The 15,834-nt window shown below is 40.8% G+C and overlaps 1 protein-coding gene across 1 annotated transcript in view; it reads right to left on the reverse strand.

The window, feature by feature from the left end:
* Positions 1 to 6,881, reverse strand: part of GRXCR1 (glutaredoxin and cysteine rich domain containing 1) — a 180,920-nt gene extending 174,039 nt beyond the window's left edge. Inside the window, exon 1 of the mRNA XM_075544992.1 lies at positions 6,498 to 6,881. Coding sequence (XP_075401107.1) covers positions 6,498 to 6,881 — 384 coding nt within the window. The remainder of the gene's footprint in view (positions 1 to 6,497) is intronic.
* Between the last annotated feature and the right edge of the window lie 8,953 nt (positions 6,882 to 15,834).

Raw genomic sequence — 15,834 nt, forward strand, 5'->3', positions numbered from 1 at the left:
GGTATTGCAGGAAGTTTCATTAATTTAACAATCTACTGTATAGAGATCACACAAACTTACTTGCTGAAAGTGAAGTGCACTCGCTGATAACAATCAAATATATTACATCGTTCAATATGAATTACAACTGAATGTCAAGAAGACCAAAATTCTCACAACTGGACCAATAGATATCATCATGAAAAATGGAGAAAAGGTTGAAGTTGCCAAGCATTTTGTCTCTCTTGGCTCCATAAACAATTCTCTTGAAAGCAGCAGTCAAGAGATAAGAGATGTGCTGATTGGGTAAATCTGCTGCACAAGTCTTTTTAAAGTATTGAAAAGCAAAGATATTACTTTCAGGACTAAGGTGCACCTGATCTAGGTCATGGTATTTTCAATGGTCTCATAGTCATGTGAAAGTTGGACAGTGAATAAATAAGACCAAAGAAGAATTGATGTATTTGAATTGTGGTGCTGGTGAGGAATATTGAAAATACCATGGACTGCGAAAGGCCAAACAATCTGTCCCGGAATTGCATGGCCAGAGTGCTCCTTAAAGATAGGTTGTCAAGTTTTGGCTTCCATACTTTGCACATCTCAGGAGAGACCAATCCCTGGAGAGTGAGAACAACATCATGCTTGTTAAGGTGAAGAGCAGGAGAAGGAGGCAGACCCTCAATAAGATAGAGGACACAGCAGCGGTAACAGTGGGTTCAGGCTGGGTCGTGTGCCCTTCTGTCGTGCATAGGATTGCTGTGGGTTAGAAGAGACTAGGTGACACCTAACAGCAACAATATTATCATTGTTGAATATCTCACTTCTATGTCAGTCAGTTATCTAAAAGCAGGAATTTAATAATAGTCTTGCTGACTTGACAAAACCTGAGATACAATTAAGTGAAACACTCTATTGAAAATCCCTTTGAGGCTTGAAGATAAAGAAATAGCCAACTAGCTGGGAAGCAACAAAGCCTACATGGAAGAAGCACACCAGCCTGTGTGATCATGAGGTGTCAATGGTGGGATCAGGTATCAAGCATCAGAAGACCCAGAACAAACAAGCATATCAACGCAAACGAAGGGGAAGGGGCATGGAGTAAAGACCCAAAGCCCATCTGTAGACAATTGGACATCCCCTCACAGAAGGGTCACAAGGAAGGGACTATAGCACCAATGAAACTTACCACATTCCTCAAGTTTGTTAATGCTTCCTGTCCCCACCCAGTCCTACTATCATGACCCAACTTACTTTAAAAATCCAGCTAGACCAGAGCACCTGTACACTGGCACAGATAAGAGTTCTCAACACACAGAATCCAGGACAGATAAACCCCTCAGGAACAATAATGGGATCAATACCATGATGGTGGGGGAAAGGTGAGAGGAGAAAGGGGAAACTGATCAAAATAAACAACATATAACTTCCTCCACCTCCTGGGGGATGAACTACAAAAACACAGGTGAAGGGAGACAGAGGTCAGTGTAAGATATGAAAATAACAATAATTTATAAATTATCAAGGGTTCATGAGAAAGGGAAGGTGGGGAAGAGGAAAAACGTGAGCTGATACCAAGGGCTCAAGTCGAAAGAAAATGTTTTGAAAAGGATGACAGCAACGTATGTACAAATGTACTTGATACAATGAATGTATGGATTGTTATAAAATCTGTAAGAGCCCCAATAAAATTTTTACAAAACCTTTGAATAATGCAAATTTTTCTTCCAAAGAACTATTATCTTCATTTTAGTAATCACATGTATTACATATCCCCTGGTTAGACAAAGAAAGATGGTAAATACATAAATTTTAACTTCAAATTATTAAAAGGATACCATAAAAATACAGTATTATTATAATTATTATCTTTCTTCACATCTAATTTCTTAAAATACAACAGTTTTGAATTTGGAAGGAGAACTAAAATATGGAAACCCCAGTATAATAATCTAACTGAATGTACTCCCAACATTGGCGGCTAAGACCATGAAAATAATGTCTAAAACATAATCATGTAGATATAAATTAGAAAAAAGTCATACGAACTACCTTAGTTATCTGCATGATCAATTCTCTCTAAGTGATCCTGGAAATAAGTTGCTGCTATAGGCAAAGGGCATCTGAAATCTAATCATGAAAATTGAGTGATGAGAGCAATAAACTACACAACAGTTTTGTAATTTGTCTTGCATGAGGTAACAATAACTTGTTTTAAATGGAAAAATAATAATAAAGTCATTTCTAAATTTTCCAGCAATTAACTCATTTTAGACAAAATGCCTTAGAGCAGAATTTCCTACAATTGACTAAAACATAAGAGTGCCCTGGTAGAACCCCTGGATTTCTCCACAAACCTACTCACTGATCATTTAGGATACCAACAGGGAACACATCTGTCATAATTATCTTTACACATCATGGCTCAGGAAAGACCTTTCTGGTGATCGAATCTGATCAGAAGAACAAATTGGATATTAATAAATACCTTCTTAGTTTCCATAATACTAAAGACATTAATAATATTAAATATTTTAACCAATCAACTGTATACAAATTCCCTTTCGATGCTCCCAGACAGTGACTCTCAGGCTTTGGTGTTCATAAGAGCAACCTAATGAATTTCTAGGAAATGCAGGTGCTGACAACTAATGTTGACTATACTACGGACCTTCAGAAGATCAAACAAATATGTCTGGGACAAAATACAGTCATAATGTTTCTTATAAGCAAAGATGGTAAGACTTTTATTCATACAGGGGAGCACCCTCCAAAACAAAGCAAAATAAAACAAAAAATAATGCTCATTTGTTTTCCTGACGTAAGGAGGATAGTGCATTTGGAGTTCCTTCCACCTGGTCAGACTATTAATCAAGCTTTCTCTTTAGAGTTCCGAAAAGATTGCATAACAGTGTGTGGCACAAAAGGTCTGATTTGTGGCAGGCAGGAAATTGGTTTTGCCACCACAACAGTGCACCTGCTCATGCAGCCATCTCAGTGCATCAGTTTTGGGCAAAAATCAGCATGCCTCTCTTGCCCCACTCACCGTACTCAACTGACTTCACTCTGTGCGACTTCTTTTTGTTTCCAGGAACGAAGAGGTTCGTGAAAGTACACTGATTTGACAGCGTAGAAGAGAGGAAGAACAGAAGAAGAGGTGTGCTGTCAGCCATCCAACAAGATGAGTTTGAAACTGTTTCCAAGGACGGAATCACAGAGTTAATCAATGTATTAAGTGTAATGGAGAGTACTTTGAAAGTGAATAGATTGCTTTGTAAAGAAGTTTTAAACACATATATTTGAAAAAATATCCGGTTTTTAGGGGGTACCCCATCGTATACTTTAGGAGTGTTATCAGGATGGACCACCAAGTCCCTGGAGAAGGGTATCATGCTTGGTTAAAAATTAAAGGTCCATGAAAAGGGGAAAACCCTCAGCGATATGGCTGCAATAATGACGTCTAAAAACAACAATATTTGAGGCACAGGACCAGGCAGTGTGTCATCGTGATGTACACAGGGTCGCCATGAGTCAAACTTGACTCCAAAGCATCTAATCACAACAATAGTAAATAAAAAAGTTAGGGGCACAACTGGATTCTTCATTCATGGTTTTCTAATGTTTACAATGGCTTCTTAAACATGGCAACTTGTGGTCCCTGGAAGAGATGGTCAAGGCAAGCCTGTAGGTCTTCAGAGTCATGATCCAGACCACTTCGTGGCCCCTTTAAGAAAGCATTACCCTCAACAAAGACTACCTGCACAGGAAGGTAGGTGATTTAGTCCATCACTATGCTTAGCACTTTTATTGCTATTACAGATCTTCAGTTATCCTGAGTAAATTAATTGACAAATAAATGAAAATTGGTTTGAATATCCCTTTTTAAAAACACCATTATATTCGTATCCCTTCGTGGTCATCAAAATTTTTTTTAATTTTTAAAAATAAAAACACCTTTCTAAATAAGTGCAGTTAAGGAGCAAAAGGTTTTAAGCAAAAATGTTAATGGCTACTCACTGAACAGTTGTAATTTTTGCAAGGTGTATGCAAATGCTTTATGAGACAGGAAGAGAATAGGTAGCTGATAGTGAGGGAGCAAAATGGTTGACAAACTCACTGAAAGACTGGATTTTTATTTAGGGTTTCTCTCAAGTTTCAAGTTGTGTGCTATACGATTTTAGAACTTCAAACAGGAAGAAATCCTGGACCGGTCCTTCAATCACAGCACCTTGCTTCAATAAAGTTGGCTCACCATTGGAACCTTAATGAAATATCCAAGATACAGCTTCTTATTTTTTTCTCCCTGGAAGATATTGCTCTGCTGTCATTGTTTCCCAGAGGATATGGGGAAATTATGGTGATTCAGGGAAAGAGTTATACTTGGTAGAGGATATCAACTAATTGGATACCCTCTGCTTTTTTATCACCAGGACATCTGTGTGACCTCTCCAGGGGTCACTGGAGGGAAACTGCTCAATCTTCCTGGAAGTTGGCAAGGAAAAACTCATATATGTGCCCAACTACACACACACACACACACACACACACACGCACGCACGCACGCACATACACAGACCCCTCTGTAAGAAGCAAGCGTTGAACTCAGCTCTTTCGCTGTATCTCAGCTCTATTGCACAACTCCAGAGCTGCTCTTCCCACACATGACCAAGTGAAAAGAGCTCCGTGGGTACTGCAGCATCGGTACCGCAGCGGTTCACCCTGATCCGCGCGCAAATGCTCTTGGAATCAATGCTCTACTGGAGAGGACAGAGAACTTTCACATGATGATGATGATGATGATTGACATTGGTGTATATAATTCCAGTAGATTAATCACTTTACTGACATTACAGAGAGGGACTAGATGGAAAACCTTGGAACGTATTTGCTAGTAACCATTATTATGTTTTAATAACAGGCTATATGCATGATAATAGCGATTATTTTATATATTCTCTCAGAAAGGGAGTGAATTATACTATGAAAAATATGCCAATAAATACTGCAACTTCATCTAGTATTCATTGTTTTGACTTTTGAATCTGTTCTATTTTATATTTGTAGGTTTATGGGATAAAGTGAAAGTTATTCTCTGGTAGACTTTGAAAATGTAAACTATTTACCTATACATGAGAGCAATTCAGGAGACTTAAGTGAACTCAAATCAAACAAAATACCAAAAATTACTATAGGGGTTTCATGAACAACTCTCAAAATCATAAATAAATTTAAATAATGGCAAGGTAAATTAAGCACGATGAATACAAACATTTAAAACTGTAATTAATAAAAAGACTCTTGGTGCACATCTCAGCAAGAATAGTTTCTGCACTGGGTGAATGTCAGAGGCCATTACAATTAATTTAATAAAATGATCATGATTCTCACCACAAGAGTATTTCTAACTTCCTGGAAAACACTGTCTCCAGTTTCTTATTTGGTTTCCAAATCCCCCTTCCAATTTGTAAAATATATAATTATAAAATTGTATTTGATATATTATACATATGAGAAGACCCTTTAGTCTTAACTGCTTTTAAATCCTCACGATATGGTCTTTTCAAATACTTTCTTTAAATTAAAAAAAAAAAGCCAAGTGCATTTGGTTGATATGCCCTCTCTCCACATTTCCACCAATCTTCATACAATGTAGAGGAACTGAATAATTCATCACAGATCATTTATTTAAATATTGAGACTAAGATAAAATAGTTTTATAATGAGAAATAATGGTGTGCTATCTCACTGATAGTGATTATGAATTCCAGTCCTGAAATAATGATGCCTGTGTTTAACAGCAAATCATTCTTCCAGTTCTTCTAGTCCATTTCAAAATGATTTTGACATGAGATCATTGTCAAAGGCCCCAGGACCTAAATAATATATGCCTATTACTACTGAGCAAACTCTATCATCTTGTGACAAAGTCACTTTTACCTTTAAAAGCGGATAACTTTTTTGAGTATTGTGTGCAAATTCATAGAGAAAGCAGATCTCAACCAAACCTGTAACATCCTCCGTAATGGGCACTCCTAAAAATCTGAACTCCCTGCCATCGAGCCAAGGCCCACTCAATCTGTACAGCTTCATAAGATTTCCGTTAAATCCCTGCCCACCGAATGTAAATGTGCAACTGTCTCTGGTTTAAGTACCTAGGAAAGTGACAATAATAGCATTTTTCAGATAATGAGCTGCAAATTAACTTTTCCAGTTTACCCAGTCTTTGTAGAACGCAATTCTGCCTGCTAAGAAATGAATTGTTTGGGTCACTGAGCCTTGGACAGTGCATTGCTAGAAATGTGACTTTGAGAAGTGAAGTCGTGCTAGTTTGCTAAGTTTAATGACCCTGTTTTCAACCCCTAACTGTGAGACAACATCTTGAGGAGGTCGAGGAGCCCAGACTCAGGAAGTAAGCAGGCATCCTCCTGAAGAAGAGACGCTTGCTCTCCCTGGGGACGACAGGGGTGTGCAGAGGGGGAGTGAAGCGCAGAGCTGAGGACGAGGAGAACGCCGTGGCTTACCTGCAATACGTGAGTCAAGTTGTTAAATAAGGCTTGGCCAGCGCTCACTTTGTATTTGACACCTCTCACTGTGCCATTTTTGCTTAAAATGTTGACTCTTCTCGTGCCAAAGCCCTGCTCACTGGCAGCCCTGGCTAACGCCAGCAGGTTATCCTCGCCATTCTCTTGCTCGTCGCTCTCCGATCCCAGGTGACCATTTGGGTGTCCGTCAGACTCGCTGAATCCATCTATCCCGCAGACACTGGCACACTCAGAGTCCAGAGATCCCGAAGGCTGCCCATCATCGTACACTTCCTTCAGAACTCGCCCACTGTGAGACGATGCAATCCGAAATCGGACTCGCCGGGGCCTGTCATCTTCCGGCTTCATCTCCCGTTTGAACATGGTCACATCCACCCACCTGAGGTTTACACCATTCTGGATGCGTTGTTGTTGTGCCAGGCCGCTGGCCTCCTGGCAAGATCAGAGCTCAGCACCAGCGGCAGCAGCACTCCTCTGAAACTAGCGTTGAAAGGAGAGAAGATTCCCAAGAACTGAGCGCATCTCTGCTATTAATAATGGATGTGTGTGTGCGCGCTATGGTTACCTTTAAACTAAAACCTGCAAGATGATCCCGGCTTTTAAATATTAAATGATCACGGGGACTCTTCAACAGGACAAGTGCAAACAAGTGGCATGCACTGAACAGAAAATTGGTATGGGGTAAGGAAATGACAGGCTTGGGGCTGGAAGTCAATGGTGAGTGTGAAAAAAAACTTAGCAGCAGGAACATGTTCATCTTCTGGGGTAGGAACCAAAGATAAAATGTGGAATTGAAACACAATGTGTAAGATAAACTCACTGTCCCTGAGTCTACTCCGACTCATAGCAACCATGTAAGACAGACTAGAGATACTCCCTGTGAGTTTTCACAACTGGAAATGTTACAGGAATAGAAACTTCATCTTTCTCCTGCAGACTGGTTGGCGGTTTTGAACTGCCAACCTTGCAGTTAGCATCCTTACATCTAAATCCACTGCCATACCACTGAAAGGAGATACTACATAGTCACCTCGCAGTACGTCTTCCTACTGCCTTTCATTTTTTCCTTTTTTGTTATTATGTAAGTATCTCATATAACAAAATGCAGTGTCAACATTTTTCACATGTACAAGTCAGGGACATTAATTGTATTAATGGTCAATCACTGTCACTATTCATTTCCAAGCTGTTCACCACCATTAAAAGCTCACCACAAAATCTCAGGCAATCACACCCACCCACTGCTCCCCCCTCACAAGCAGGGAATTCCCGGTTCACTTCCAAGAGGAACACTGTTCAGAAATCAGTGAACATGCTACAAGTCTGTATAGAGCTACCAGCTTCAGAACTCCTTTTTTCCAACTCATACAACCCCTATAGGATAGACTAAGTGCCCCTTGGGGTTTCAGAGTGTATATTTTTACAGGAACAGAATGCTTCATTTTTCTCCACCTGAGCAGCTTGCGGTTTCAAACTGCTGACCTTGTGATTAGCAGCCCAAGGCATAACCCAATATGCCCCTGGAGTTCCCACTCTGCTAGCAATATTCATTCTTTATGAAGCCTTCAGTTAACAAATCTACATTGTACCAGATTAATTTTCAACCTACATCTCCATACTGAAGTAGTTTTTCTAATGAATATGTTTTTTAAAACAGACTATAAATAGGGAGAATTTTTGCTTCCCCACCGATGGAAAATATTATTTCTTTTCACAGAGGAAAGGGGTTTGAAAAGAAGACATATGCAATAGTGAGGGAAGAATGGAAAAACTCCCCTACCCAACCAAATCAGCCAAAGAATCCAGGCGATCAGAGGTGGCAAATATACCCCACTGTCCCATGCATACCGCCGGGTCCTCCTTGGCCTCTGCTCAAGTGTATTTTCAATCTCTTTGGTGAGTGCCTGGGAACCACTTGAGACAGACAGCTGTCTTGAAATGTATCCTGTAGTGAGTCCTCACCTGCCCTCCAGCTGTTTGGATACTTGTTGCTTTCCATCTGATTATCAACTTAATGTATATCTATCTTACAAAATGCAGAGGGAAAGCTAAAAATAAAAATTAAGAATAATTTCATCCAGGGTGTTAACAATGTTGCATATTTCCTCCCAGTAAGTATGGCAGAGATCAGCTAGCTTCTTGCATTAAACTCACCCATTTCTTGAAGAGGAAAGAGAGCCAGAGCTTTGCATTTACTGGTGCAATATGGACCATTGTGGCATGGCATTGCGGTATTGCCAACGCTTCTGTGCTCTCCCTCCCTCACACTCCATCTGCCAGCTGGAGACTCCAGAGATGGTCAATGGTCCATGAGGGAGGGGGAGGGGGAGCAGGGAGGGAGGGAATAAACGAAGAGCTGATACAAAGGGCTCAAGTAGAAAACAAGTTTGGAGAATGATGGGGGCAACAAATTTACGGATGTGCTACACATACAATGGATGGATGGATGGATGGTGATTAGAGTTGTATGAGGCCCCAATAAAATGATTACTTAAAAAATAATAAAGCAATACACTAAAGGTGTCAGCATCACAGGGGAAATTCACATGAACTGGGAGCTTGCCTTAGACAATCATGGAGTAAGAGGTAAATCTCTACTGTGTAAAACAATAGAAATTAATAGGTAGGATTTTTAAATCATTTTATTGGGGGCTCATATAATTCTTATCACAATCCATACATACATCCATTGTGTCAAGCACATTTGTACACTTGTTGCCATCATCATTCTCAAACATTTGCTTTCTACTCGAGCCCTTAATATCAGCTCCTCAATTTTCCCCTTCCTCCCCACTTCCCCCTCCCTCATGAACACTTCATAATTCATAAATTATTATTATTTCATCAAATCTTACACTGCCCAATGTCTCCCTTCACCAACTTTTCTGTTGTCCATCCCCCAGGGAGGAGGTTATATGTAGATTCTTGTAATCGGTTCCCCCTTTCTACCCCACCTTCCTTCCACTCTCCAGGTATTTCCACTCTCACCATTGATCCTGAAGGGGTCATCTGTCCTGGATTTCCTGTGTTTCCAGTTGCTATTTCTGCCAATGTACATCCTCTGGTCTAGCCAGATTTGTGAGGTAGAATTGGGATCATGATAGTTGGGGAGGAAACATTTAAGAACTAGAGAAGTTATATGTTTCATCATTGCTACCCTGCACCCTGACTGGCTCATCTCTTCCCCACAACCCTTCAACAAGGGGGTGTCCAGTTGCTTACAGATGGGCTTTGAGTCTCCACTCTGCACTAACCCTCATTTACAATGATATGATTTTTTGTTCTTTGATGCCTGATACCTGATGTCTCCTACACCTTGTGGTCACACAGGCTGGTGTGCTTCATCCATGTGGGCTTGGTTGCTTCTGAGCTAGATGGCCGCTTGTATATCTTCAAGCCTTTAAGACCCCAGACACCATCAGCTTTCTTCACCACATTTGCTTATGCACACATTTGTCTTCAGTGATCATATCGGGAAGGTGGGCACCTACTGATATGATTTTTTTGTTCTTTGATGTCTGATACCTGCTTCCTTCTACACCTTGTGGTCACACAGGCTGGTGTGCTTCATCCATGTGGGCTTATCTCTACAGATCTACCTAGATAGACTGGATTAACAGTCTTGAGAGAACAACAAAACCAATGGTTCTGGGGGGACATGGGAGAGGGTGAGGCAGGGTAATGAGGTGGCATTGACTAACCCAGGGACAAGGGAACAACATGTGATCCAAAATTAGTGGCAAGGAGGGTGTGAGAGGCCTGGAGAGAAATTACTGATGATTTAGTATTTATCAGAGCATCAAACATTGCTGAATCGGATTAATATCAGCGTAAGTCAAAAGTGCTCTACAGAATCACAGAAACCTTTAGTAAACAAAAATATCAAAATATGAAGCCATTGTTTCTCCATGTAAATCCATGCACTCTAAGGTGGTTTCATCTTTCTCCCCCTTCCCTGAAGAATTTTGTGTTCTTTTTGATTTATGGCATATTAAAATGTCAGTCTTGGTCTCCTCCTGGGCCACAAGAGCCTTCAAAATGATTTTTGAGTTTAGGGTCTAAATGGACAATATCAATGCTGTAATATGGACAGAGTGAGACTTCCCAATGAAATTCTCATAGGACATGCCTTATCACACTCTAAGAAGTTTTTTAGCCCTTTCCTCCCTCACCTTTGCAGTTTTAAATTTTCTTCACAGTACATACCCAGGATTGTCGTATTCTTCAAGAAAATCTCATATATAGCCTTATACTATGGTTCTTTAGTATCTTGTTTTTAACCACCCAATAATAGTGAATCCTTCCCTATACGATGATTCCAAAAATATGAATCTGATGTTTGAATTTAAAATCCTTCTAATATTTTTTTACCATATTGTTATAAGTATTTAACCCAAAAATAATGCTGTACTGAATATTCTTGGTCACAAATCAATATCCATATAATCTGAATGTTTCTGTTGTACAACTTGGTTGGGAGAGTAAATTTGATGGACCAAGAATTTGGAAAATTTTTATGTTCCAGATTTAAACAGCCAGTGGTGCTTGAGAAAAGTTATATAATTTATACTATGTGAATTATACCCAATTTTCACATGCATATCAGGTGATTGACAATACCATAGCATGTGTCCAGTGTACTTAAGTCTTCAAAGTAACCTCCCCACTGTAGCTCCATCTTTATAGTTTTCTGAGTGAGAGGCAGTATGCAATCACATTAGCAAGATCTAAATGCCAAAGAAAACAAGGATCAAATTCAAGTATATCTGTTATCATCACATTGATTCAAGCTCATGGCAACCCCATTTGTTAAAGAGCAGGCCTGTCCCACAGGTTTTCACGTATTTTTGCTTTTGCTGTTTGGCTGTAATCATCTTGAAACACATCCTGGGCGGGTCTTCAGTGGCACAGTTGATGTATTTGAATCATCACTCTTTAGGTTAGTAGCTGCTGCTTGCGTCACCCATGGGCAAGTATCTGATGGTAGAAATGTTTTTTCTCCACTACATGAAAATTTTCCCCATCAAGGAGCCCAGTGGAATAGAACTTAAAAAATTCTTCTGCTAACTAAATGACAGAGACCCAAACTAACCAATCACTCTGCAGGAAGAAATATCTGCCTCCGTAAAGATTACCATCTTGGAAAACTTTGGAGTAGTTCTGATCTGTCATATAGAGCCTGTAGGGGTCAGAATCAACACAACAGCAAAAGGAGATCTTATAATTGTGGTAGTTACATAATTCGTTGTCAATTTGAGACTTAAGAGTGAAGGGGTAGAGTTAGTCTCTCAATCAGGTCGCAGCTTGATGACCTCATTTGGAGACACTAAGGAGATAAATAGCTCGCTGGAGGCAGGAGGTAGGAGGCAGATTCACTCCCTTTGAGACATTCCTTTGGGCAAGTCACATGGAGTTACACTAGAGCCCTGGAGCTGAAGGAGCCATGTGGAGACCCTGCCAGCACTGAGATGTTTCTGCTGCCACTGGATCCACAAGACTTTCCACCCACTGGCCTGTGATCTTCCTGCAGTTGGCAACATTGCATGTGATTTGTAAATCTGAAGAGGAATTTATAGATTGGTATCATACATAGGGGCTATTAGTGGACTTATTGACTTGATCTGGACTGGGCTGGGATGTTTTCTTAATGGAAAGTTACTCTCGTATATAAAGTTCTCTCTTATACATATATGAGTATCTATAAATTTGTTTCTCTAGTCAGTCCATACTAACACAATAATGGAGACAATAATATCTACCTCAAAGGGTTGTGTTTACAAAATATCTAGGAGATATGTTGGGGGAGGGGGGTAACCACTCCAAAAGAAAACCAGGTTTTTTTTCAAAGCTATTTGTTTAAAATTTTTTACAAAACAAGCTTATCACCTTCAACGTACTCTCCATTACACTTATTATCTTGATGAACTCTGTATTCCATTCTTGGAATCATTTTTCAAACTCATCTGTTTGGATGCCTTGACAGCACCTCTCCTGTTTTGTTCTGCTCTTTGTTCTTCTACATCATCAAATCACTGTCCTTTCATGCCTCTCTTCATTCATAAAAACAAAAAGCAGTTGCATGCAGTGAGGTCAGGTGAGTAACATGAGTAGGGCAAGAGAGGCATGCTGGGGTTTTTTTTTTCACCAAAAATTAGCACACTGTGAAGGCTCTGTGAGCAGATTCATTGTCGTTGTGGCAAAACCAGTCCCCCATCTCTAGCAAATCAGGTTTTTGGGGCCATACACTGTTATGCTATCTTTTCAGAACCTCTAAATTAAAAGCTTGATTAACAGTCTGACCTGGTGAAACAAACACTAAATGTACTACAAGTCAGCGTTCTCATCTGTTCAGGAAGTTGACAGACATCCAGAATGAGGTACATGATGAGTCAACATTTCACCTTTTGAAATGAGAAAACCACGTGTATGAGGGGTTTCCCCCCATGGAAAAAAGCTCTGTTGGGTGGAGCTTTCATAGTACGCATTTTCCCCATTATGTAAATATCAAGCAACTCACGGAGTTAGTACACACAGTGATGTCACCTGGAAAGGTGCTCTGCCCACAGTGAATTGTTTCATAAAAGCAGTCACACATGAACTTCGTTTCTTATGATGGCTGCTTTAAGAGAACAGTGTGTGGCTGTGATATTCTGTTTCCTGACTGCCACAGAAACTGTTCTGATGTTTAACACAGTTTGCAAGGACAGTGGTACAAGAAAAACCTCAAGTGTATAAGTAGTTTTCTAATTTCAAAACAGGTGAAATGTTGATTGATGATATAGCTCATTCTGGCCATCTGTCAACTTCCTGAATGGGTGAAAATGTCAAAGATGGAAGGTGGTGAGGTGGTATGGGAGGCCTGGTAGGGCATGATCCAGGGTAATGTAACCAAGAGGAATTGCTGAAATCCAGGTGGGGAATGAGCATGATAGTTTGACAGGTGGAAAGTCAAGGGAAATATAGGATATATCTGAGAAGCAAAGGGCATTTATAGAGGTCTAGATAAAGACAAATGCATATGCAAATATAATTTATATATGAGGATGGGGAAATAGATCTATGTGCCTATATTTATAGATTTAGTATTAAGGCAGCAGAAGGACATTGGGCCTCCACTCAGGTACTCCCTCACTGCAAGAATACTTTCTTCTATTAAATTGGCATTCTATGATGCTCACTCTCCCGACACAACTACTGAAGACAAAGTGGATGAATAAGCAAATGTGGTGAAGAAAGCTGATGGTGCCTGGCTATCAAAAGATATAGCATCTGGGGTCTTAAAAGCTTGAGGGTAAACAAGCGGCCATCTAGCTCAGAAGCAACAAAGCCCATATGGAAGAAGCACACCAGCCTGTGGGATTGTGAGCTGCCGAAGGGATCAGGTAACAGGCATCAAGGAACAAAAAAATCATATCATTGGGTGTACACCTCCATGATACAATCACTGAAGACAAATGGGTGCATAAGCAAATGTGGCGAAGAAAGCTGATGTTGCCCGGCTATCAAAAGGTATATAGCGTCTGGGGTCTTAAAGGCTTGAAGGTAAACAAGCAGCCATCTAGCTCAGAAGCAACAAACCCCACATGGAAGACACACACCAGCCTGTGTAATCACGAGGTGTAGAAGGGACCAGGCATCAGGCATCATCAAAACAAAAACTCTTAACATAGTGAATGAGGGGGAGAGTGCAGAGTGGAGACCCAAACTCCATTTGTGGGCCACTGGACATCCCCTTAAGAAGAGGAGGAGAGGAGCCACTCAGGGTGTGATGTAGCAACGATGAAAAATACAACTTTCCTCTAGTTCCTAAATGCTTCCTCCCCGCCCCCCCTTGCCCCGACTATCATGATCCCAATCCTACCTTGAAAGTCTAGCTAGACCATAGGATGTACACTGGTAGAGATAGGAGCTAGAAACACAGGGAATCCAGGGCGATGATCCCCTCAGGACCAGTGGTGTGACTGGCGATGCTGGGAGGGCGTAGGGAGGGTGGGTTGCAAAGTAGGAACCCATTTCAAGGATCTACATGTGACCTCCTCCCTGGGGGACACACAACAGAAAAGTGGGTGAAGGGAGACATCGGACAGGGCAAGATATGACAAAATAATAATTTTGAGGGAGGGGAAGGGAGGAGGGAGGGGCAGTGGGGAGGGAGGGGAAAAATGAGGACTTGATGCCAGGGACTTAAGTGGAGAGCAAATGTTTTGAGATTGATGAAGGCAATAAATGTACAGATGTGCTTTACACAATTGATGTATGTATGGATTGTGATAAGAGTTGTATGAGCCCCTAATAAAACAATTTTAAAAAAAGAAGAGATGGGGGAGTTATCTGGAGCTTGGTTCAGTGAATTTTAAAGGAAGATTTGGGAATGAGAAGGGTTGCTTCAACTTTGTGCCTGGGGTTCTGACTGATAAGGAAAAAGAATGTTGATTGAAAACATGCCATTCCTTAAAGAACAGCTCTGAAGCGACCCAGACGTTTTTCCCCAAGTACATTACTGGTGACCAGACATGGTGCTATTCTTACGACCCCCAAAGTAAACATCAATCAAGCCCGTGGAAGACAGGATCGATCGTCATCTCACCTAAAGAAAGCTCGTCAAGTGAAATCAAAGACGATGCTAATTTGTTTTCTTGATGTGAGGGGGGTAGAGCATTTGGAGTACATTCCACCAATTCAGGGTTTCTTTTTAGAGGTTCTGAAAAGATTGTGTAACAGTGTGTGCCAAAAAGTCCTGATTTGTGGCAGACGGGGTATTAATTTTGCCACCACGACAATGCACCTGCTCACACAGCCATCTTGGTGTGCTGGTTTGACAAAAAAACAGCATGCCCCTGCCCCATACACTTTCCTCACCTGACCTCACTCTGTGTGATTTCTTTTTGTCTCCAAGAATGAAGAGGAACATGAAAAAAACAGTGTGGTGGTTATATAATTGTCAGTTTAAGGCTTAAGCTTGAAGGGGCAGAGTCTAGCCTGTCAATCAGGTCATAGCCAATGAGGCTTTTGTGTGGGCATGGCCTTCCCCTTAGGATTCTGGGAATTCCAGTATCTCCCCCTTGGAGATGGGAGACTCTCTGCCACACCCTCAAGACATAGCAGCTGACAAGACACATGGACCCACCCTGATGCAGAGACCCCTGCCAGCGCTGAGATGTTTCCAATGCCACTGGATCCAAAGACTTTATACCAACTGACCTGTGATCTACATTTGGCATAGTTGCATGCATTTCGTGAGTCTGAAGAGGACTTTATAGATTGATATCGGACATATGGGCTAATACCAGACTTATGGACTTGATCTGAACTGGGT

The sequence above is a fragment of the Tenrec ecaudatus genome, chromosome 3 (genome assembly GCF_050624435.1).
Source record: "Tenrec ecaudatus isolate mTenEca1 chromosome 3, mTenEca1.hap1, whole genome shotgun sequence".
Lineage (NCBI taxonomy): Eukaryota > Metazoa > Chordata > Mammalia > Afrosoricida > Tenrecidae > Tenrec > Tenrec ecaudatus.